A 22,986-nucleotide genomic window follows, 5' to 3' on the forward strand; every position below is an offset into this window, starting at 1 on the left:
AACTTATTGGGTAATGTCATGAGCTTACTGGATATGCCAGAGCCCTGGTATTGTCACTTACCCCGGTGGGCTTGGTATTTCTCATTGTTAGTGCTCGGATTGAAAGTCCCTTTGATATACACTTGCATCGAATAAAACATCTAAGCTTACGGTAAGACGATCATCTAGTGGATATTGAGAATAAACTTGAGTTAGATGCCACTATTTCTCAATCTTTTCAACTTTCTCCTATTAAACAATAGATTTCTATTCAATTTCTTGTAATAGAATAGTTAGCATTTATGAACTGCATTCTCGTTATTATGGTTATGGTGATTGGTAGTGTCAATGGTCAATTGTGGTGATTGTAATAAATGTTGATTGTGATAATTAATAATCATTGCAAGTGATGATATTGGTAGGTGAAAATAGTAGGCAACCATATGTTGCAATGATGGTGAATGTAATGATGAACCATCATTTCTGTGGAAATTTGTGAAGTCGTTTGAACCGTATCCGATTCCAATATGAATGGGGACAAGCTGGAAACAAAACAAAAAAGAGATACTCAAGGTGTACAGATCACTGAAGACTTTTTTCAATTGACTACATGTTTCATTAATCTCTAATTCTCTTCTAATTCAACTTTAATGTATGTGTAATACATTTTAGTTCAAAATTTAATTCATTTTTGTAGTGTATAGATCACTGAAGACTTTTTTTCATTAGCTACAAGTTTCATTCGTCTCTAATTCTCTTCTAATTCAATTTTAATGTGTGTGTCTATAGATCACTGAAGTATAATAAACTTGAGCAAATAAATTTAGACTATAATAAAAGTATCAAATACATACATTTTTCTTCAACATCTAGCACACAAGTTCAAAACAACAAACTAAGAAAAAATACACATAAACAAATTGAAAATGCTATCAGTTAAATAATGTGTTGGTAGAATCACATACTTAATTCTAGACTCCCCGACAGAGCCGTATTTTTGCATAATCGATTTCGACTTTTTGGATTCTTCTCCTGAGCAATTATATGTCTCACTTTCTTTGACTGAAATTGAGGAGATAAATCCTTGAGGAGATAAATCCTCAAAATCATCTGTCAACAACTTTCTTAGATGTCGATGCAACATCAACTTGTTTTCTTTTTGATTTAGATTTAGAACTCAACTCAGTGATTTTTTTTTCTAACTTCTATTGCCCTTTTTCTTCACATACATTGCTTGAAAATTTTGATTAACCTCACCACCACCTTCTTCTGGAGATTGATTTGCAGAAATTCTCAAACTAAAAGTAAGACCGACATTCATTTCACCACCGTCTGCTGAATCAACAATTCAAATTCGTGGGCTTTTTCTAAAAGATTTTTGACCTTCCATTACAATCGTGCACCTAAAACCTATGAGTTTCGTTTGAAACAAACAAAAAGATAAAGGAATAAAGAAAGAATGATGAGTTAGAAAAATGAAGAAAAAGCCCTAAGAAAAAGAGAGGGATAATGACGCTAGAAAAAATGAAGAAAAAGCCCTAAAAGAAAGAGAAATAATGACGCGCCCTTTTTCTTTTCCCCAAATAAAAAAATAATATATTATCTTATTTAATTAAAATATTATTAAAATAAAAATATATTTAAAAATAATAAATATTTTTTAAAACACGTTCAATTCAACTAAGTAATTTACCTTTACTTTATCCTATATATTTAAAATTTGCCCATAATTAATAAAAAAAGAAGGATTAAAAAAAGATGTGAATTCAAAAGTCATATAAACCTAAAATTGTGTCCGCCTCTAGGCATAAGAAGTTAAGCAAAACAGAGGAAGCAAGTTTGCCACATACCTAGCAGAAGGAACAGGGCAAAAGGCGATAACAGAATCTGCAGAACCACAAGTGAAGGTGCTGGTGCCATCATCATAAGCATAGCTATAAGATCTGTAGTGATATCTGTAGTGACCCATGGAAAATTCCCCAATTTAGGATTTGGTGTTTCTCTATCTTAATTCTTAATAAGCAAGTGAAGAAACCCTAGCTCGCAGGGTTTGTCATTTCCCGACAACAAAAATGTCTCTTTCACCTTTGGAGTATTTGTACTTTACAGAGGACTCCATCAAAGAGTTGAAAAATGGAAACACTAGCTTCAAGTTCTCTCAACCACTTCCCACTCTTCGCTTTCTCTATGAGCTCTGCTGGGTTATGGTATTCATTCATTTATTTATTTATGTTTCGTTTTAGATACTTAGGATTATTTGCAAGTTCCATGCTTATATTTATATAATTGAGTAAAATCCATTCATTTTGTTGAAATATTACTTCCTTATTTCCTATGTCTGATTATGTAGAAAAACAATTATTAGATAATTCACTAGTAACTTTTTGAACTAATAGTTGGCTATCTGCAAAAAAAGGGACAACTTTGATAATTTAAAAAATCCATTATTACATAACTGATAGAAAAGCTTATTCCATTTATTTAAAAATTTGGTTAGTTGCTAAAAAAAAGGTGATTTTCTGACAAGTTTGATTATTTGGAAAGTCAATAAATAGCTAATTGATAAATTATTGATCGTTTTGGATGAGATTAGTTGGTTATTTGCTGCAAAACACTACTTTCTGTTTGTAAATTTATTGAATTTAAAACAACATACTGATTAGATCATATAAAAGAATTCAAACAAAACACCCTGAAAGGATATTTTCGTTAGCGTTGATTTTCATTGGTTTGTTGCTTTAAGGTCTGTGAATTGATTGTTTTGGGTTGTTTTTAAGGTTCGAGGTGAATTGCCCTTTCAGAAATGTAAAATGGCATTAGAGTGTGTGGAGTTTGTGGATTATGCATCCCAGGAGGAGCTAGGGTCGAGTTTGGCTGATATTGTTACCCAATTGGCTCAGGATGTGAGTTTTCGTATTCCCATTTCTTCTTATTGTCAACTATTAATCCTGAAATTATTGTCCATATTTGTTTACTTTTTGACTCTTAATATGTGAAAATAGACATAAATAGAAGGATACAGGGGTATCTTTGTTTGTTTTCATTCACTTGATGCTTTAGATATCAAACAAACACCACTTGATTTTGGCTTATAAACCTCCAACCTGAAACATCAAATTTCTTTGTTGGAGTTCTGTGAATACTATTTCTTAGCATTAGCTTAGTTTAATGAATTGATGAGTATATTTAGTCGAGTATCGACTTGTAAAAGCTCAATTCAGAAGGCCAAACTTGACTATATGTTGTTAGCACTAGCATTAGTGGCACTAGGTATAGGTGGAAAATAGGAGTGATTTCTCAGGGTTTCTTTGGTTATTATCAGGACAGATGTGTGAGTTACAATAGGATGCAGGGGACATATACTGTCCGGATTTTTCTTATCTAAAACCAATTATTTCAGAATTATTTGCTGTTAACATGTATTATTTTCCAAGGGAATCAATTATTCCAAAATCAATCCAGATCCCAGAGAAAAATACCAACCTAAGCGAGACTTTTGTTGATATCGCTTATATAGTTCTTTTGGTTTCACATATTAAATAAGAGAAAAATTTAATGGATATTCCTTTTCTAAATGAAGAGCTTGATTCAGCAAAAATTAGCAAGAAGCTAGCTCTTGTTCCTTGCCTATGCACTTGCTAATTTATGCAATGGCATTGTGAATATTCTTTTAGGACATTTATCATACTGATACACATGAAATATTTTTTGCTTTGCAGCTGTCATTACCGGGAGAAAATCGTCAACGTGTTAACAAACTGGTTAGCCTGATCTCCTTTATTCTTTTGTGTGCCTTACTCGTGTCTCTTTGTTTGGATAGTCTAGCATTTGAAGCTATTATTTCAAACATTTTTATTGAACTTGTGAAAAAATCTCTAAGCTATTGATGAGTCTTAGGATGGAGAAAATGAAGAGAAGTACATCAGTTTTTGTGTGCTACCTTGCTATGGACCCATTCTTTAATTCTGGAAAAAAATAAAGAGAAGTACATCAGTTTTTGTGTGCTGCTTTGCTATGGACGTATTTTTTAATTCTGGAGAAGTTGAGTTCTGCACTTGTTGGCTTGGGAGAAGTATGGTGCTAGATAGGATTTGGATCTTAATGGTGGATGGAGTAATAAAGAGAATTACATCTCCGAGCTATCAAAGTGGGTCAAGTTTTAGGATGGAGAAAATAAATAAAAGTGCATTAATTTTCATATGCTACCCTGTTAAGGACCCATTCTTTAATTCTAGATAAGTTGTGTTCTGCACTTGTTGGCTTGGGAGAAACATGTGCTAGATAGGATTTGGATCTTAACGGTGGATGTGATTGTTTGTCTTTTATGATTCAATGAAAACTATGTTGCAACTGCTACTCTTAGTTTGCACTTGGTCAATGACATGATTAACATCTATTATTTCTTGATTCCAATCCTTTAGCTCATTGCGACGATCAAACGTTCCTTTGTTGTTTCAATCTACAATAACCAGTAACAAGACTACTATGAACTACTATACAACATATTCGAGCCATGTTGACATTTCGACAAACATAAGACAAGAATCAAGCTTGCAATACTTCATATTTGTAAGAGGCAGTGTAGTGGGAAGGGGGAAGTTGTCTCGGAGCATGTTGAAGATGGGTTTGCCGGAGAAGGCTTTAGGTCAAGAACAAATGTTTCTCCGTTGGCCTTGAAGGGCAAATTGGTCAAAACATAGTTTTTATTGTATGCTATTTGCTGATGTTTCGGAAACAACTTCTCTACCTTCACGAGGTAGTGATAAAGCCTACGTACACTACCTTCCCCAGACCCTACTAGGTGGGGTCTCACTGGGTATGTTGTTATTGGTATGCTATTTGCTGATGATATTGATATAATTGACGAAGTGTCAACGAAAAGCTTGAACTATGGAGAGAAGCACCTTAGAGAGTAATGGTTTTAGGATTAAAAAAATCAAGTTTATATAATTGAAGTTAAAAAATGCTCCCAGGCACGACTTTTGAGGTTAGCCTATTCTAAGCTAAGATTGAGTAGCCACTGATCGGGGGGCCTTTTTCCAGCAACTATGGCTAGATTCGTATCACCAGGGTATAACAACATTTATTACAATGCAGGATTTAAATCATACAAATCACCAGATGCAAAAGAACAGATTCCTGGTACGAGTGGACAGAGAGTAGCAGAAACTTAATGAGAAGAGAAAGATTAGCATTAAAGTCTTGCAGTGGTTGGTCTCAATATTTATTGAGGCATCCAAGGTACAAGGAAAAGTTATTAGGAGACGGAATCTGAAGGACCATTTTGCAGAGTTCTATTGCTCTCTTAAATACAATGAAAATGGCATATATATCAGTTTTATTGCTATTCAAGGATAGAATAAATCTGTAATTATTACACCGAAATCTTCATACAAAGGGGGATGGTGTAATATTGTCCACAAAATATTTAAGTTCATCTATCAGCCTACAATGGAGCTAAACACTCAAGTAAACATTGAAATGCAATCGAGCACATCCTATAAGGAGGCAGTTCATAGCAGCAGGTGGATGACAAACTCCATGAAGAAAGCAAAGGTCCATGCAAATGATGCTCGCATAGAGGTTGCATATGTAGCACTGTTGGTGGAGACAAATCTTCTCAATAGATGCATCGTCAGCAGATTTCAAGGTACACCACAGGAGACCCCATCTTTGAATGATGTAAGAAGAGGGGCTTGCAACACGTGGAGATCAGCCATATGAGTAAGCTTCTTTGCTATGAACGACAATCAATTCCTATTTGAACTCCCATCAAGAGTAGCAGCAGAACATGTCATGTTGGGGAAATGGGTTTGGAAGAAGATGAGCTTAGTCTTTGAAGGGTGGAAGCTAACCTCGGCTGCTGGCCAGAGAAAGTAAAGAGAGATTTGGTATGGATAAGAGTTATGGGACCCTTTGAACTTATGGTTCCAGAAAATCTTCAGAAAAATCGGAGACCAATGCAGCGGGTTCATCGAGACAGAGGAAGAAACAAACCTCAAGAACCACCTTCACTGGGCTCGAATCAAGGTGAAGGGTGATGGGGAAAAGGTACCGAGGGAAGTAGAGGTCTCCAGTTCATCTATTAGCCATGGAAGGCTTGAGTAATATGATTCTGACAACAAAGGTGAAGGGTTGGGTAAGGGGCTTCCAAGTGGACAATAGTGCACTAAATGACTTGGAGATCACTCATCTACAATATGTAGATGGTACTCTTATTTTTTGTGAAGCAGTGAGAACAAATGTTGATTCTAAGAGTAATATTCATCACCTTCGAAGCAGTTTTTGGATTACGCATCAACTAGGGAAAGAGCTTCATTTATCCCATTAATGAAGTGGCTGGGGTGGATAGATTGGCAGAAGTTTTGGGTGGTAGAGTAGGGGAGCTACCAACTATATACCTAGGTATGCCTTTGGGTTCAAAGAGCAAATCAAAGGGGATTTGGAATGGAGTGATAGAAAAGTGTGAGAAGAAGTTGACAAACGGGAAGAGCCAATACTTGTCTAGGGGAGGTAGACTAACTATGGTTAACAATGTGCTTGATGCATTACCTGCTTACATGATGTCTGTGTTCCCAGCACCAGACAATGTCATAAAGAGGATACATGCTTTGAGAAGAAACTTCTTATGGCAGGGAAATGAAGATAAAAAGAAATTCTTTTTAGTCAAGTGGGAAGAGGTCATAAAAAACAAGAAAGAGGGGGAATGGGGATCAGGAACATGAAAAGGCAAAACAAAAGCCTTATGGTAAAATGGTTGTGGAAGTTTATGACAGGAGAGAATATGCTATGGAAAGCGGTGGCAGGGAAAAATATGAGATGGAGAATAGGTGGATGACAAAGATGGTGACTACACCATATGGATGTGGTATCTGGAGATCAGTAAGAAATCTCTAGCCTCTGCTTCTATCTAGTATTAGATTCCAGGTGGGTAATCGCATGAAGGTGTTATTTTGGGAGGACAAATGGATAACCCCAAAACCTTTGGAACAATTATTTCCAGACTTGTATGCTCTAAGCCTCCAGTAAAATGCAACAATGTCTAGAATGTGGACAGGACAGGGGTAGAACTTGCATCTTAGGAGGAACTTAAATGATTGGGAGATGGGAAATATAAAGGCTTTTCATGACATAATGGCACAATTTAGTAATCTGATTGATGGGGAAGATAAGGTTGTTTGGAAGATTGGCAGGAAAGGGGTCTTCAGTGTCAATTTAGCTTACAAAGACCTCAATCATTCAAATGACAAGATAGAGCACTGGCCATGGCAGATGATCTGGAGAACTAAAATCCCATACAAGGTTAATTGGTTCACATGGTTACTAGCCAAGGAAGCACTGCTGACACAAGAAAATATGAGGAAGAGGAAGTTCCAACTATGTTCAAGTGCTACTTATGTGAGGAACAGGTAGAGACAATCAACCATCTCTTTTTGCATTGCAAATGGGCTTATCAATATGGAGAATATTTAGCATTCTTAGAAAGATCACTTGGGTGAAACCAAGAAACATAGCACAACTTCTAAATTGCTGGATCAATGTGGGCAATACGACATTAAAGGAAGAGAGATGGAAGATTGTCCAGCTTGCATATGGTGGACAGTGTGGAAAGAAAGGAATCAAAGGTATTTTGAGAGCAAGAAGAACAATTTACAGATTTTTAAGATGAATTCTTTAGCTCTTTATTATTTTTGGTGTAAACAAGAAGTATTAGTACAGGTAGAAGACCTTTTTGACGTCTTAGACTATTTGTGATAAAAAGCACAGATGGAGTCTGTTAGGTTGTAATATGTTTTGAAACGGGGACTACATTGATGTAGTATACCTGCAGATATATAGATGAAAAAGTTTCCATTTTCAATATTTTTTTAATGGTTTTAGGATAAGTAGAAGTAAGACTTAATACGTGCATTGTAGGTCTAATCAACATGAGATTGGATGGGATTACAGTGCCAAAATGCAAACAATTTAGATATCTGGGCTTATTGTTTGAAGAGAATGGAATAATAAATGGAATGGAGATGTTACCCATATGATTAAAACCGGATGGTTGTACTGGAGAATTGCTACCGGGGTGTTAAGTGTTAAAAGGTGCCTACAAAAGTGGAAGGTAAGTACTATAAAACAACTATAAGACTGACAATCTTGTATGGATAAATTACTTGCTTTGGTGTAAACATTGGGTTTGGTAAGTATTTACCGAAGATCAATTTGCCATAGAGCTTGTTAAGAACATAGGACGTGCTGCTTTTGGCTTCCTAGCTGTAGCATCACCTACAAATTCATGTCTCTACTATTTATACCCCTCTTAAAAGCATTGACCGAGTTTCCTAATTTGTCTTCCGGAAATTCATTTTTGAACACAGAGTGCAATCACGTTATAGGTTTGGCAATCAAGATTTAGTAACTGTAGCTCATGTTTTGGCCAGTCTTCAGACAGGTGATATCATATGTCTCTATGGCAATCTTGAATTTCAGCTCACAGTTTTGTCATACTTATCACATGTCTACCTAGTGGTTGCAAATTTCAGAAATAGAGCTTACTGTTTTCAACTATTAGCCTTGCGGTGATTGTGTGGAAAGAGTATGAGAGAGAGAGAGATCTGGTCTCAGCTTGTTTTGACTTTAATCACCCCTTGTAACAAACAATTACTACATATACATGGATAAAACCTTTAGTCATCAATTTTACTTCGTAACTTTGGTCTTAACAGTAAAACTCATGGATTAGGCATTGATAAGCTTACACAAAATCATTGTTATCTTTCTTAAAAAAGATCAGTTGATTTGAAATATACTTATCAAGACGTAGAAGTAGTTGCTATTGCTGTATCTTTCTTTCTGTTTTCCTTTTCTTCTGTCAATTCTCAGCCTGTTCTGCACTTTTAACAATCAAAACAAGAAAAAAACTCAGCTTGTTCTGCAGAAATTAATTCAGAGTAGAAAGCCATCTTGAAGTTTAATGTATTTTGTCTTTACATAGTTTGCGTTTGTCTTCTTTATAGGCAAAATGGCTTGTGGAATCTGCTTTAGTTCCTTTGAGATTTTTTCAGGAGCGATGTGAGGTACCTCTTTACTTGTTTCTAACTTAATATGTTTCTACGATTTTGCTCTTGTTAAATACTAGCTTGAAAAATGATAGCTTATAAATGTTTTTTCATGTGAAAAGGAAGAGTTTTTGTGGGAGTCTGAGATGATCAAGATAAAGGCTGCAGATTTGAAGTCGAAAGAGGTATAGTTTTTTTTTCCCAAAGTAAGGAAGGAGGTGCTGCTTAATATATATTTTAGGGCTATCGTTCTTGCTCGGGGTCATCCCTGCCGGCTAGTTTGTAATACATCTTGTACTGAGTGTGCTTGTCAGTTGGTGATTATTGTTTGCATAAAATGACTCGGAGGGTTGGTGAAATTTTCCTGGCTAATATGAGCTAATATGTTAATGAACCCATCTGTCCTTTTCTTCATTGCTTTTGTTGGTTTTTATTCAGTAAACTCTAACATATTGCTTGCAAATTGTGGATGAAGATACTTTCCATAAGTGTGATATCCTTTTGTAATGGATTTCAGGTTAGGGTAAATACTCGTCTTCTTTATCAGCAAACAAAGTTTAACCTTCTTCGCGAAGAAAGTGAAGGTTATGCAAAGCTGGTAACTGTTTCCTCTTCGTCTTTCTCCTCTCTGTTGTCTTTCTAGTCTCTGTGCATCTCCTCTTTTTGCTAGTCACTGCTCTGGATGCTCTTTCTCTATTTCCTTTGGGTGATCTTACTGCAATCAAATCTAAGTTTGTATACGGAGGAGGCAATAAGGAGCTTAGCTTCCACTTTGAGCTGGTAATAGTAGCTTAAACTTTTCCAACTTCTAGTTCATAACTTCCATATCCCTATGGGAGGTAAGCAAGAGCTAGTTTATTTCTGAGCATGGATAAATGACCATTCCAGGCTGTCGTATGCTTAAAATGAAGCTCTCCTGTGGACCATCTCTTTTGACTTTGTTGCTTAGGAGATATTGATAATTGTTCTTTTACATCCATGTGCAGTTTTGATTTTTTTACTATGAAAAAATGTTGCAATGAACTTTTTTTTTTGACTTTTTTGATTTTTGATTTATCTCAAGAAGTCTTGATCTTTGACTTCCAATCCTGATTCACATTATGTTGTTCAGTGTGTTCTGCTCTAATGGAAGTGCGTCTTATAGTTGCTGAAGAATGGCCAATTGTTATGGTCCAGGTTAATATTTCCTAAAAGTTATATGGTTGAGCAGGTTGTTCCTTTTGAGGGGCTGGTGTGGGTGGAAGGTACTATCAGTTGCGGATTGTGTTTTTATGCATCGTACTATTTTAGATTAAGTTCTTAGTACTCTTTTTAAGGCTTGATGTTGCTAGTAGACATGTCTTTTTTATTAGTGAAGAATGATTAACTTAGGATTCATATAGCCGAACTGAGGCTAGTTGTTGGAAGGTGAATGTTCTGAGATGAAGAATTCCCATTTGAACTACATATGCAGATAGTATTGGAGGGCTTTGTAAAGGAGATGCTTTAAGGCGTCGTTTGTTTTCATTAATATTAAGATGTTTGAATTTGAATGCAAATTTGAATATTAAGATGCTGTGTCTAGACTGAACACAGAATAATTAGGACAATTTCTTGTTTTTAAATATGTGAATTGAGTATAGTTTATATGTGTAAACACAATAAAATACAACCCATATAAATAGTAATTAAAATAAAATATAAGAGAAAATTTTAATTCAAACAAAAACATAAAATTATAATTTGATAAAAAATGTAAATGTGCTAATTTTTTGAACTATGTAGACTACAAAGAAAAATTTATATCAATTAAAACACAAAATGTTGTCATAAATTTTTAAGCTCAACATAATTTAATCTTTAAAAGAAAGTTATCCAACCAAACAATAAAGCCGAAGGTTAATTTTAGAAACCACCCCTACGGTCTTGCTTCTTAACACTAATCTTCTTGTGGTTTACATTATTACTGTGACCTCCCTTATCTTGATTTCTCTGTAACATTCTACATTCTATTAACTTATTTATTATTAACGAGAAAATTGACTTTTGAGTAATTTACCCTTAATAATAACGAGAAAATTGATCTTTACCATCACAGATTCAACCTTCTTGTTCATTTGGTGAAGAAGAGTCTATTACTATTATTGGTCCATCACAAACAAATAAAAGTTTATGTAATCTTATATCTTAAATTTGAGGGGATCATCTCATTCTAGTAATAGGATGTTGGAAGAAACCAAATGGGTTTATGCTGAAACTCCATTGAATTGCAGTCTTTAATAATACTCCCTCCATTCATGTTTACTTGTCCATGTTTGACTTGATACATCCCTTAAGAAGCAATAAGTAAAATGGTAATTTTTCTATATTACCCCTAATTATTATAAGTCATCTACATGTTGGGAAATGAAATGATTAGTACTTAATAATAGAGGTAAAATAGGTATAAAATGATAAATCATTGCTTGGTATTCCAAACTAGACAAGTAAAAGTGAACATTTATTTTTAGTATAGTAAATAAGTAAAAGTGAATGGAGTCAGTATGAAAATCCAAAATAAATTAGCAATGAAAAAAAGAGAAAAAATGGGTGTGGCTGTTTAACTGGAGTTCTTACTTTTGTCTTTAAAGAGGGAGCCTTCGTGAGTGAGGAAGATAGGGAACATGCACTTGGTTAATTGCGAATCTCTCATGACCTGCATAAAGGAAGGTGGCATAGGTCGTAGGAACTTAGAAGCACATAATCAAAGCTTACTCTTGAAGTGGTTGTGGAAGTACAATTCTGAATTTGATGCCTTATGGAGAATTGTCACTGGTGAAAAATAGAACCAGACAGATCAGTGGTGTACAAGTCCAATCAACACCCCTCATGGACAGGGGTCTGGAAAGCTATCAGGCAACTATGTGATTCTTTTCAAATGAATACTAGACAAGGGTGGGCAATTGGAGAAGGACTTCATTTTGGCATTATCAATGGGTAGGTCATGGGCCACCAAAAGACATATTTCCTGAGTTCTTTTCTATAGCATCACTTCCTGACATCAAACTGGATAGTGCTTGGGGATTGAATGGCTGGAATATGATCTTCAGGAGAGGGTTAAATGATTGGGACCTGGGGAGAATCAATTATTTTTTATTTAATTTAGAAGCTTTCAAAGGTTTCAAGGAGGAAGAAGACTCATTATTGGAACAAAAATAAGAATGGGATTTATACTGTTAAATCAGATTATCTTAACCTTTCACATACAGGCCAATCCATTGTGAATTGGCCATGGAAGTGCATTTGGAAGGGTAAAGTTCCTACCAAAGTTGTATGATTTTCATGCTGGTTGCTAGAGATGCTTGCCTAACTCAGGAAAACTCAAGAGCAAAGGGCTTTTAATTATGTTCAAGCCTTCAAGGTGTGATTATATGGGAAAGCTTTAGAATCCAATGCCATCTGTTTATACACTTTCCTTTCACTACTCATTTGTGGCTTCTGTTCCTAAACTTGGTGGGGCTTAGATGGACTATGTCTGTTAATTCTGCTGATCTGCTAGAACTTGGAACAACAAGGGGAACATAGTGAGACAGAAACAGTGGTGGAGTGGTCCATGCTTGCATATGGCGTTCAGTATGGACAGAGAGAAACTCAAGAAGTTTTGAAGACATACAATTCAATGCAAAAAGTTAAGATGAATTGTATCCTTTTATTTTTATTTTTGGTGTAAAAAAAACCACGTAGAGAGTACAGATTCTCTGGTAGATACATTAGGTAGTCTGTAGGTAGATCACTTTTGATCTACTCTTTTGCACACTTAAGTGATTTTAAATATACTGTTACGATTCTCAAAAATAAAAGAGGTGTGAAATTTTCTGTCTAAGAAAAAAAAAGAGAAGCGTGAACTTTTCGGGAAATAAAAGTAGCATTTTTGAATAAGTCTGAATTGTGATTTATTCAGGTCCATTCAGACCCATTAAACAGCAACAACAGCATACCTAGTGTATTCCTAGAAGTGGGGTCTGAGGAGGTTGGTGTGTAGGCAACCTTACCCCTACCTTGTGAAGTAGAGAGGTTTCCGATGGAAATACTATAGTAAAGCAGTCAGGTCGAAAATAATTGAGAAAAGAACAATAGTAACAACATATAGTACGATAACTAAAGCTAAACAAACATGTAATAATAAAATCGAAGAACAAGATAAGAGGGTGATATTAATACTGCATAGTGATGATGGAAACTGAACAATACTTTGCTATCTACTAACCTTCTCTATATTCTATATCTAGGGTCATGTTCTCAGTAAGCTGCAGGTGCGCCATGTCCTGTCTACTCCCTATGCCCAATACTTCTTTGGCATACCTCTACTTTTCCTCAGACCCGCCATAGACAACCTCTCACACCTCCTCAATGAGGCATCTGTGCATCTCCTGAATAATTTCAATCTCGCCTCCCTCATTAAGAGATTTTAAAATGCAGAAAGCAAATGCACTTAATGGGCTGAGATTTGAAGCATTCAGATTCGGACCCCATTTAGTGCAAACAAATGACACGTAAGTGTGTGAGGTGACTGGTGGACTTTTACCTGTCCTCTGAAAACTGGTTGTCCTTAAACACTGACGGTTAAAGATACAGCAGAGTGCCTGGTGAAAACTTTCATCCTTTCCCCTAAAGCTCCACCTCGTTTTCCCTTTCTGTAGTGTTCTTAGAAGGTGATAATTATTGAACACTTCTAGTCAATGGATTAAAGTAAGGGAAGAAAGATCAAAGACCAAACCTACACTTCTCCTTCCAAGCAAAACGATTATCCCCATTCCTTTCTTGCTTTGTGCAAAGCAAAGTTCTCTGTGCGTTTGTTCTCTAATTAAGGCAATTTTTAGTAGTTCATGCTCGCTTTTGGTGATGTTTACCTCTTGTCCTCCACTTCTTTGTAGCTCAACTTTACTTTTGTTTTCTCCTTTAATTTGACCCTCCATTGACTGTAATTGTAGGTCACTCTCCTTTGTCAAATTCCAGAGGGTTCTACACGGAATGCTTCAGCTGCTACAGTTGGCATAATCAAGGTTTTATTTCACCTCAGCACTCTGGTAGCTGAAATCTCATTTTTATGTATTTCTAATTCTTGGACCATATGCAGTCGCTGATTGGGCACTTTGATCTGGATCCAAACCGAGTGTTTGATATTGTGCGTTCTTTATCCATAATTATATCGTTCATTTCCATTCCTTTTTATGCATTTTTTTGAGTTCCATTCCTTTTAAACTTTTGAAAGTTCAGTGTTCTGTTCTGTCTTTGGCCTATGATTTTACAGGTTTTGGAGTGTTTTGAACGTCAGCCTGGTAATAGTATATTTTTGGACTTGATTCCCATATTTCCCAAGGTATAGTTGTGGTTGTCTTGCTGTTTTCTTGTTTTGTGGAGCTCTCCGAGTCTTGAAAGTGCATTTGTTTTCCATTTTCTCTCCATTATTTGCAGTCCCATGCCTCCCAAATTCTTGGATTTAAGTTTCAATACTACCAACGTCTGGAAGTAAATGATCCTGTTCCGAGTGAACTTTATCAGCTAACAGCCTTGCTGGTGAAAAGAGACTTCATTGATGTTGACAGCATGTGAGTATATCTGTGTACTTGGTTACCTCAGCCCACCTTTTCTTCCTCCCCTTTACAATTTCTTTTAAGTATTTGAGTGCCAAAAAAGGGGTACTTAACTTTTGTAGTGAACATTAGGCTTCAAATAAGCTCTGAATAGCTGTTGTCCATGAACATCCACCTTTCTTGCTAGAAAGTATTATGTCTTGTCTTCGTGCTTGATTGTATTCTTTTTTTTTTGGTTCTTGCAGAAATGGATTTTGTTATTTATTATCCATTTCACAAACCATAGATGTCAATTAAACTGTGTATTTCATTAGACACCTTCTTTATGTATAAAAAGAATTTGGATGACACGCACAAATCGAGAAATTTACCTTGTCGGAAAAAAATGTATAAAAAGATTTTTGTGTATTTTATGAAAAACCAAGTAAGAGTTTGACTTGGTGATTTTGTTTATTATCTCATGCACATTGACGTTACTAAGAGTATAGGATACCGATGCCTTCTGATGCTGGTTACTAGTGTGAATTATGATAGTTGAACAAAATAGCTAATCAAAGGTGCTATTATTCGTTGGACCAAATAAAAGTATTTTTAAGGAGTGTAAGAGCATCTCGTGTGTGTTTTTCATGGCTTCTTTTGTTTACAACATACTGCTTCTATAAGGATAGTATGAATGTTTTCATCGAAAAGATCGTTTAATAATAATAAAAAAGGATGTTGCCCTGAGATTGGTGTCAATGGGCATTAGGTAGGTAACAAAAGGCAGAGACTTGTAAGCTTAATAAAATGTATACAGGGAAAGAAATATGCTACTTATTTGTCTTCTCTTTCTGGGAAAATAAGTAAGATCTTTACATCCTCTTTTTATTGATATAAGAAGTTGCTTATTCTAAGCAAAAGCATCTACTGATTAATTTGAGTTGCTTAAGGCCCAAAGCATAATTGGGCTTTCTAGTCACCTCTTGGTAGGTAATCTGGACTATTAGATTTAATTCAACTTATTGCTACTGGTGACCTGGTTTTTGTTTCAGTTATGCACATTTACTTCCCAAGGAGGGGGATGCTTTTGACCATTACAATGCATTTTCAGCTAAGAGACTTAATGAGGCTCCAACTTTTTCTAGTGTGAATACTTCTGTTCAATGCGGGTATTTTAGCTTGAAGTTCGGCATGCTTATTTGGTTAGGAGGTTATTTTAGCTTTCCTCTTGGATTCATGTAGGCTAACAAAATAGGTAGAATAAATCTTGCTGCTACTGGAAAGGATCTCATGGATGAAGAGAAACAAGGAGATGTGACAGTGGATCTGTATGCTGCATTGGACATGGAAACAGAGGCAGTTGCTGAGCGTTCCTCGGAGCTAGAAAATAGTCAACCCCTGGGCTTGCTTATGGGATTTCTTGAAGTGGATGACTGGTAAGTTTGATTTCGAAGTTCCATGTTTATAACCTTACCTTTGCATTTGCTGGTGTGTGTGTTCTGTTCATCTGTTCATCTTTACTTTGCTCCGAGTGATTTTATGTATGTAATTGTTCGACTATCTTTTCTCTTGGTTTTATATTTTGACTATAGCTTTTGGGTCTCTCCTTTTCTTCTAGAAAGTAAATATCAGTTCTTTTGTCTAGTGAGATAGCAGCTTACTTTTGTCTTTGTGCCAGACATTAGGCGTATAATATCCATTCTTTTATCTGCCTGTTCTGAGGGTATATCGGAAGGAATTCCAAACCTCTCTACCCTATGAAGTTAGGGGTAAAGGTTTGCGTACATTCCTACCCTCCTCAAATCCCACTTGTGGGATTACACTGGGTTGTTTCAACTTTTAAATCTATCTCAGTTCTAATTTAGTGGATTATTTGCGGTGTGGTCTAGCTAGCAGCCTACAACTCTTAAGAGTTTTTTACATACTTGTGAGGTTTTAATCAGTGTTTTCCTAATTAATCTTTGTATAATTGCAAAGTATTTTACTCGTGATTTGTTTCATAAGCTCATTTTTTTTCCTTTCATGAAGGGTTATGCAAATTTAGTAACCATCCTTTGGAGTATTCTCTGTTGGAAGAATTCATTTTAGAGTAGGGTTACTTTGATCGGAAGAGGGTCAAAAATGCCCTTGAGCTATGCGAAATTGAACAAAAATGTACTCAATAATTTGGTCTAAAAATGCCCTTGTCGTCAATATTTTGGTCCAAAAATGCTCCTTTTGTTACTTAAAAGGGTAAAAAATTGCCCATTCCCAAATAAATATATTATTTCATTTCTTTTTAAACATATTCTTTTCCTAATAATAAGTTTTTCATTAGCAAATGCTTATTCTATTTTAATTGGAAAACGATTAAGATACAAGGATATTTTCTATTTTATTAGAATTCTTTTTATCATTATCGAAATGAAACTATGATGGGGTTACTATGATCTTGTGTGTGTGTATATATATATATATGAAGGATAATTATTGTTATACCCCCCAAAAAGAAACTATTTACCATTGGATACTCCATTATTTTCATACCCCTTGTTTTTAACTATTTCGCGCATTTGATACCATGAGAGTATATAAGATACTCTGATGGTATCAAACAGTTTCGTTGAAGCACTGTCTCTTCCTTCTTGATAAATTGCTTGATACCATCAAAGTATAATATACTCTGATGGTATCAAATAGGAACAAGGGAAGGGATTGAAAGGGAGAAAGTGGAGTAAGAAGGTAAATAGTTTGGGCCATGAGTCTATGAAGGTAAATATTGAGTTGGGTCCAATTTGGGTAAATATTTCACAATTGGTCTATTTTGTGTAGTTTTCCGTGTATGTATATATATATATACACCTATATTTTCGGTTAAAATGGTGCATGTAGATATTCTATTTTAATTGATAAAATGAGATTAAGAAGAAATATTGTGATTTTGAAAGGAAAACAAACAAGAATAGATATTCGACATTGAAATAAAAGCTTTTTTTTCTTCCAGGCACAACATCCAAGAAATGGCTTAGGCCCACCCAAACCTCTCCCTTCCGGTGGTCCTTCTGATCACCGTGAACCTCTCTCCCTCACCCTTTCCTTTTTGTAAACCTTTCTTTACTATAGAGGATTGTATTTACTTTGCTACAGGCTTCAAGTCTTTCGACATCAAAAGAATCAATGGAATGGTTGGCGAATGGTATGACTGGACGGAAAGGAGCTGAAACACCATCACAAGAACTTCGTTCAATTAGAATATTTATTTTTTTTAAAAATAGACTGGCCTGGCGCTGCCCGTAGCTCACGTAGTTGTGGATTGGGCCGGCTGTTTTTTGTCCTGCCAAAATAATGGGCCAGACTGCCTGACCTGTAAAGTTACAAAGCCTGTATGGGCTCGGATGGGCTGGGCCGACCTGTATTGACTGCTTACCAATAACACGCAAGAGACAGAACACAATTTGCAGATACAACATATCCTTAATGCTGATGTAGTCAATATTCAACTTCTAATTTCTCAAGAAGTTATCGAGACAAAAGCATCAAATTGGGTTAATTCAAATATCTTAGAACTGAGCAATACTTATGGGGTGGCTTTCGAAGGATTTGAAAAGGTAACCACAGCAATGTTAATGAAGATTGATGAGAGAAAATAATTGTTAGATAATAAAGGGCCTGGGAAGGCAGTGTCTACTCCAATGAGTAGAGGAATTGGAAAAAATGAATTGAAAAACCTAAAATCCAGCTTTAATGAAGTGGAAGGTAGCAGAAGTAGGGGGAGGAACTTGAGTTTAACTTTTAAATGAAAGTTAATCTGTTGACATCGAATGTAAGGGGGTTAACCAGCCAAAAAAGGAGAACAATGGTGAATAGTTTAATGCAAAAATGGAAAGTTGATGTTTACTGCCTTCAAGAAACAAAGATAAGCAAGGAAGTTGAAGCAATGGACAAGCAGTTATTATCATGTAGGTGGATTAAATGTGGCTACCTAGAGGTTGAGGATAGTTGTGTGTGTGTGTGTGTGGAGGGGGGGGGGGGGATTTTGGTGTGGAACTGTAGAATTTGAAGTGGGACTCAAGTTAAAATAGGCCACCACCATTAACTATGAGTTTGTATCAACTCATAACTTCTTTACCTGGTACCTCACTGGAGTGTATGCTCCACATGCTAGAAATGAGAAGCTACTATTTTGGGAGGAGTTGGCTGCAGTCAGAACCTTATGTGATGGTCCTTGGCTCACATGTGTAGACATTAACACCAACAGAACCATGGAAGAAAGAAGAGGATGTGACATAATCACTTTTGTTATGTCTGGCTTCTCAAGGTGGATACAAGAGATGGAATTACATGACCCTCATTTTAATGGCGGAATCTTTTCTTGGTTTAGAGGCATTAATCATCACACCGCAGCTAGAATAGATAGATTCTTATTTTCTACAGAATGGGAAGAAAAGGTCAAAACTATCAAACAAAAGTTGCTACCTAGGGTGCTCTCTGATCATTGCCCTATCATGTTAAAATGTGGAAATTGGGAACAAAAAAGATCAAACTTCAAGTTTGAGATCTGGTGGCTCAAAGTGGAGGGTTTCACTGATTTGATCCAAGCTTGGTGGACTGAATTTTTGGTTGAAGGATGCCCAGATTAAAGCTTAATGTCAAACTAAGAATTCTCAAGCAGAAGCTAAAGGAATGGAGCAAATCAAATTTTGGGAAGCTAGTAAATAAAAAGAATAGTCTACTTGAAGAATTGGCTGAAATTGATGAGTTTCAGGAAACAAGGGACTTGACTGTGGATGAAATGATGGTAAGAGCCACCATAGTAGTGGAACTGGAAGAGCTGGCAAAAAATGAAGAATCCAAGCGATTTTTTCAAAGAATGGCAACATCACAATGAAGGAACAACACCATTGACAGGCTAATAGACAGAGGGGTGGTTGTAGAAGATCCTTCAGAAATCAGAAACACTATGGTTGGTTTCTATAGGAAACTCTATAGTGAACCTGAGGACTGGAGACCTTGTTTTGACTTTTTGGATTGCCCAACTATTTCTCAAGAGGAGCAGATCTGGATTCAAAGACCTTTCGCTGAGACCGAGGTCTTAAATTGCTTAAAACAGTGTGATGGAGGCAAAGCCCCAGGTCCAGATGGCTACACAATGAGTTTTTTCAAATCCTGTTAGGAAATATTAAAGGAAGACCTGATGTTGACAATTCATAACTTTCATCAAAATGAAGTTTTTGAATAGTCCTTCAATGCCACTTTCATTGCATTGATTCCTAAAAAAGCTGGAGCAGAAAAATTAAAAGATTTTATACCTAACAGTTTGATATGAGGAGTGTACAAGATTATTTCCAAACTAATCATGGAGAGGTTGAAGATTGTAATAGGAAGTTGGTTGATGTACATCAAATGGCCTTTCTGAAAGGAAGGCAAATTATGGATGCTACACTTATTGCTAATGAATTGGAGGACTCTAGAGTTGAGGAAAAAAATACTGGAATTTTATGTAAGTTGGACATAGAAAAGGCATATGATCATGTCAATTGGCCTTTTATGCTGAAGATTTTGAAGGTCATGGAATTTGGAAGGAAGTGGCTTAATTGGATAAGGTTCTACATATCCACTGTTATGCTCTCAATAATTATAAATGGAAACTGAGGGTTTCTTCCAATCACAACAGGGGTTGAGGCAGGGAGACCCTCTCTCACCATTCTAGTTCATTCTAGCCATGGAAGGACTCAACCACATGTTCAGAAAAGCAAATGGCGATGGATGGTTAAAATGTTTTAAAGCTAAGGTGCAGGGCAACATGGATAAGGAGTTGGAGGTTATCCATCTACTCTATGCATATGACTCTTTGATCTTCTGTGAGTCTGAGGTGACACAAATTAGACACATCAGAGCAATTCTCACTATCTTTGAAGGTATATCTGGGCTCCATGTTAATTGGCAAAAGAGTTTCCTTTACCCAATTATTATGTAAGTAACATGGAGTTGCTAGCTTGCAATCTGGGATGCCAAATAGCAACACTACCTACTAAGTATCTGGGCATGCCTTTGGGAGAAAAAAAAGAGGACACATAAGTGTGGAATGAAGTACTGGAGAGATGTGACAGGAAACTAGCAAGGGGGAAAAGTCAATACCTCTCTTTGGGAGGAAGGTTGATACTGGTCAAATTAGTCTTAGATGCACTCCCATCCTATATGATGAGTTTATTTCCTATCCCAAAGAGCATTAAGAGGAAGATCAACCAACTTAGAAGATCTTTTCTTTGGAGTGGGAACAGAGAGAATGGAGGTATAAGCTAGTCAAGTGGGACGTACTAACTCTCCTCAGGATGCATGGGGGGCTGGGTATAAAAAACTAAGTCTTCAGAACTCGTCTTATTCAGTAATGTTTGTGGAGATTTTGCACTGAAGAGTTGCCATTATGGAAGAGTGTCATCATTGAGAAATATGGCATGCAAAGCCATTGGTCGATTGAGGAGGTTCTGGGATCATTTGGGTGTAGTGTATGGAAAACCATCAGAAGACTATGGCTACATTTCAAAGGTAACATCTCACTAGAGGTGGGAAGTGGCAAAAAAATTGACTTCTGGTACGATTTATGGATTGGAGAAGAATGCCTAAACACACAGTTTATGCGCAACCAACAGAGCAAGGACACAATCTTCCAGATATGGAGCCCTCAAGGTTGGAATCTCTTATTCAGAAGAGCCCTCAATGATTGGGAGATTGAGAGAGTCATTAACCTATTTCAGGTTCTAAATGCCCTCCTAGGTACCTCTATCGAACCTGATAAGCCTATATGGAGATTACAAAGTAAAGGAATGTTCATAGTAAAGTCATGCTAATCTGGCCATGGAAATTAATTTGGAAAATAAAAATACCTCTAAAGGTCTCATGTTTTTTTTGGTTGGTGTGTAGAAGGGCATGCTTAACACATGAAGTGCTTCAGAAGAAAGTAAGATAGATCTGCTCAAGGTGCTTTATGTGTGACTAAGATGCTGAATTCAATGGGCATCTGTTCCTTGATTCCTTCATTGCGAGGTTGGTACTAACCTATGGAACATTTTTTTTATCCTTGGTGTGTGTTGGGTAATTCCACAGACCACTAAGGATTTACTAGACAGATGGAAGGAGATAGGAAGAAGAGACTCTGCTAAAGACTGGTGGGAGTTAAACCCAACTTGCATTTGGTGGACTCTGTGGAAAGAAAGGAACGCTAGATGTTTCAAGGATAAAAGAAACAACATTCATAAGATTAGAATGAATTGTCTTAGTCTTTTGTATTTGTGGTGTAAACATGATATGATGAGGGATACAGAACTTTTTGTTGATTTCATAGGCAATTTGTAATCTCCCATTGGGTAGTTTTGATAAGCTCTGATGTGATTGTAAGTGACCTGTGCTCATCATTTTTTTAATGATGATCCTTTTGTGAATACATAATTACTCTTATCTAAAAAAACAAGAATAGCGTTTGTTAAAAGTTTTATATTTATTAAAAATAAAATGTTTTTAAAAAGAAAAGATATAATATATTTGTTGGAAAAAGAACATTTTGACCCATTAAGTAACAATAGGGACATTTTTGGACAAAACTATTAGTGGTGGGGCATTTTAGGACTAAACTAATGATGGCAGGGGTATTGTTAGACCAAACTATTAATTGAGAGCATTTTTGTTTAATTTTGCATGCTTCAATTTCCCTAGATATCCCTTTTTTAATTGTCCAGCAGGTAAAATATTTCTGTAATCCTATGTAGGTAAAATCATTTGAGTTCCATGTTTGTTGACTCCTTCTGTGGTATTTTGGTCTTTCGCTCTTCTGTCTTCTTTTTTATAATTTATACATATGGATACTTTTACAGATAACATTTATTACTGCCAGGTATCATGCTCATGTGTTGTTTGACCGTCTCTCCCATCTTAATCCAGCAGAGCATGTACAAATATGTGATGGATTATTCAGGTAAATCAAAATCTCATTAATCGTTTGATGTCTGCTCGTTCTCCCCTCTTCAATTCCCAATCGCTTTGGGAACGTCACGGGGGAGGAAGATAGAAAGGTAACCTATGACACCGGGGAATTATGCTTTTTTTGCCGTTATCAATCATCTATCACACTTTTGCATTGTTCTTCGGAACTACTTATGCATCAGGTGTGGTAATTGGTCTTAATACATTCTTGGTTCATTATCCATTCACTAAGATTTAACTGTTGTAATTTTTTGAGCAAGGGTGGACTCTTAATTGATACTATCATTTCTCTTTGTTTGGAGTATAGTAAATTATTTGTGTATTAGTTATGATCAGTCAGATTTAACTAATATTTGTTTCTTTCCAATAATTATGTTACCTATGGTTTGCTTTCCCGTTTTAGACCTTGTTGCTATGAGATTAATCCTCCGCAAAAATGTCAAATATGGGATCATGAGTTTTTGTTTCTTCTT

The 22,986-nt window shown here is 36.0% G+C and overlaps 1 protein-coding gene across 1 annotated transcript; it reads left to right on the forward strand.

Annotated features, from left to right (window-relative positions):
- The first annotated feature begins 1,980 nt into the window (after positions 1 to 1,980).
- Positions 1,981 to 22,820, forward strand: LOC129877492 (THO complex subunit 2-like). The gene is made up of 13 exons (XM_055953001.1): positions 1,981 to 2,186; positions 2,757 to 2,882; positions 3,699 to 3,740; positions 8,985 to 9,044; positions 9,149 to 9,211; positions 9,544 to 9,624; positions 13,976 to 14,047; positions 14,122 to 14,169; positions 14,296 to 14,364; positions 14,460 to 14,593; positions 15,610 to 15,703; positions 15,800 to 15,993; positions 22,425 to 22,820. Exons 1-13 carry the CDS (start codon positions 2,052 to 2,054, stop codon positions 22,507 to 22,509), a joined length of 1,203 nt encoding a protein of 400 aa, XP_055808976.1. The 5' UTR covers positions 1,981 to 2,051; the 3' UTR covers positions 22,510 to 22,820.
- Positions 22,821 to 22,986: the final 166 nt, after the last annotated feature.

Source organism: Solanum dulcamara, chromosome 12, assembly GCF_947179165.1.
Source record: "Solanum dulcamara chromosome 12, daSolDulc1.2, whole genome shotgun sequence".
Taxonomy (NCBI): Eukaryota; Viridiplantae; Streptophyta; class Magnoliopsida; order Solanales; family Solanaceae; genus Solanum; species Solanum dulcamara.

Coding starts and splice junctions, on each gene's coding strand:
- LOC129877492 (XM_055953001.1), top strand. CDS start 2,052: ATGTCTCTTTCACCTTTGGAGTATTTGTACTTTACAGAGGACTCCATC. Junction 9,045..9,148: donor TTTTTCAGGAGCGATGTGAG/GTACCTCTTTAC, acceptor TCATGTGAAAAG/GAAGAGTTTTTGTGGGAGTC. Junction 15,994..22,424: donor TTTCTTGAAGTGGATGACTG/GTAAGTTTGATT, acceptor TATTACTGCCAG/GTATCATGCTCATGTGTTGT.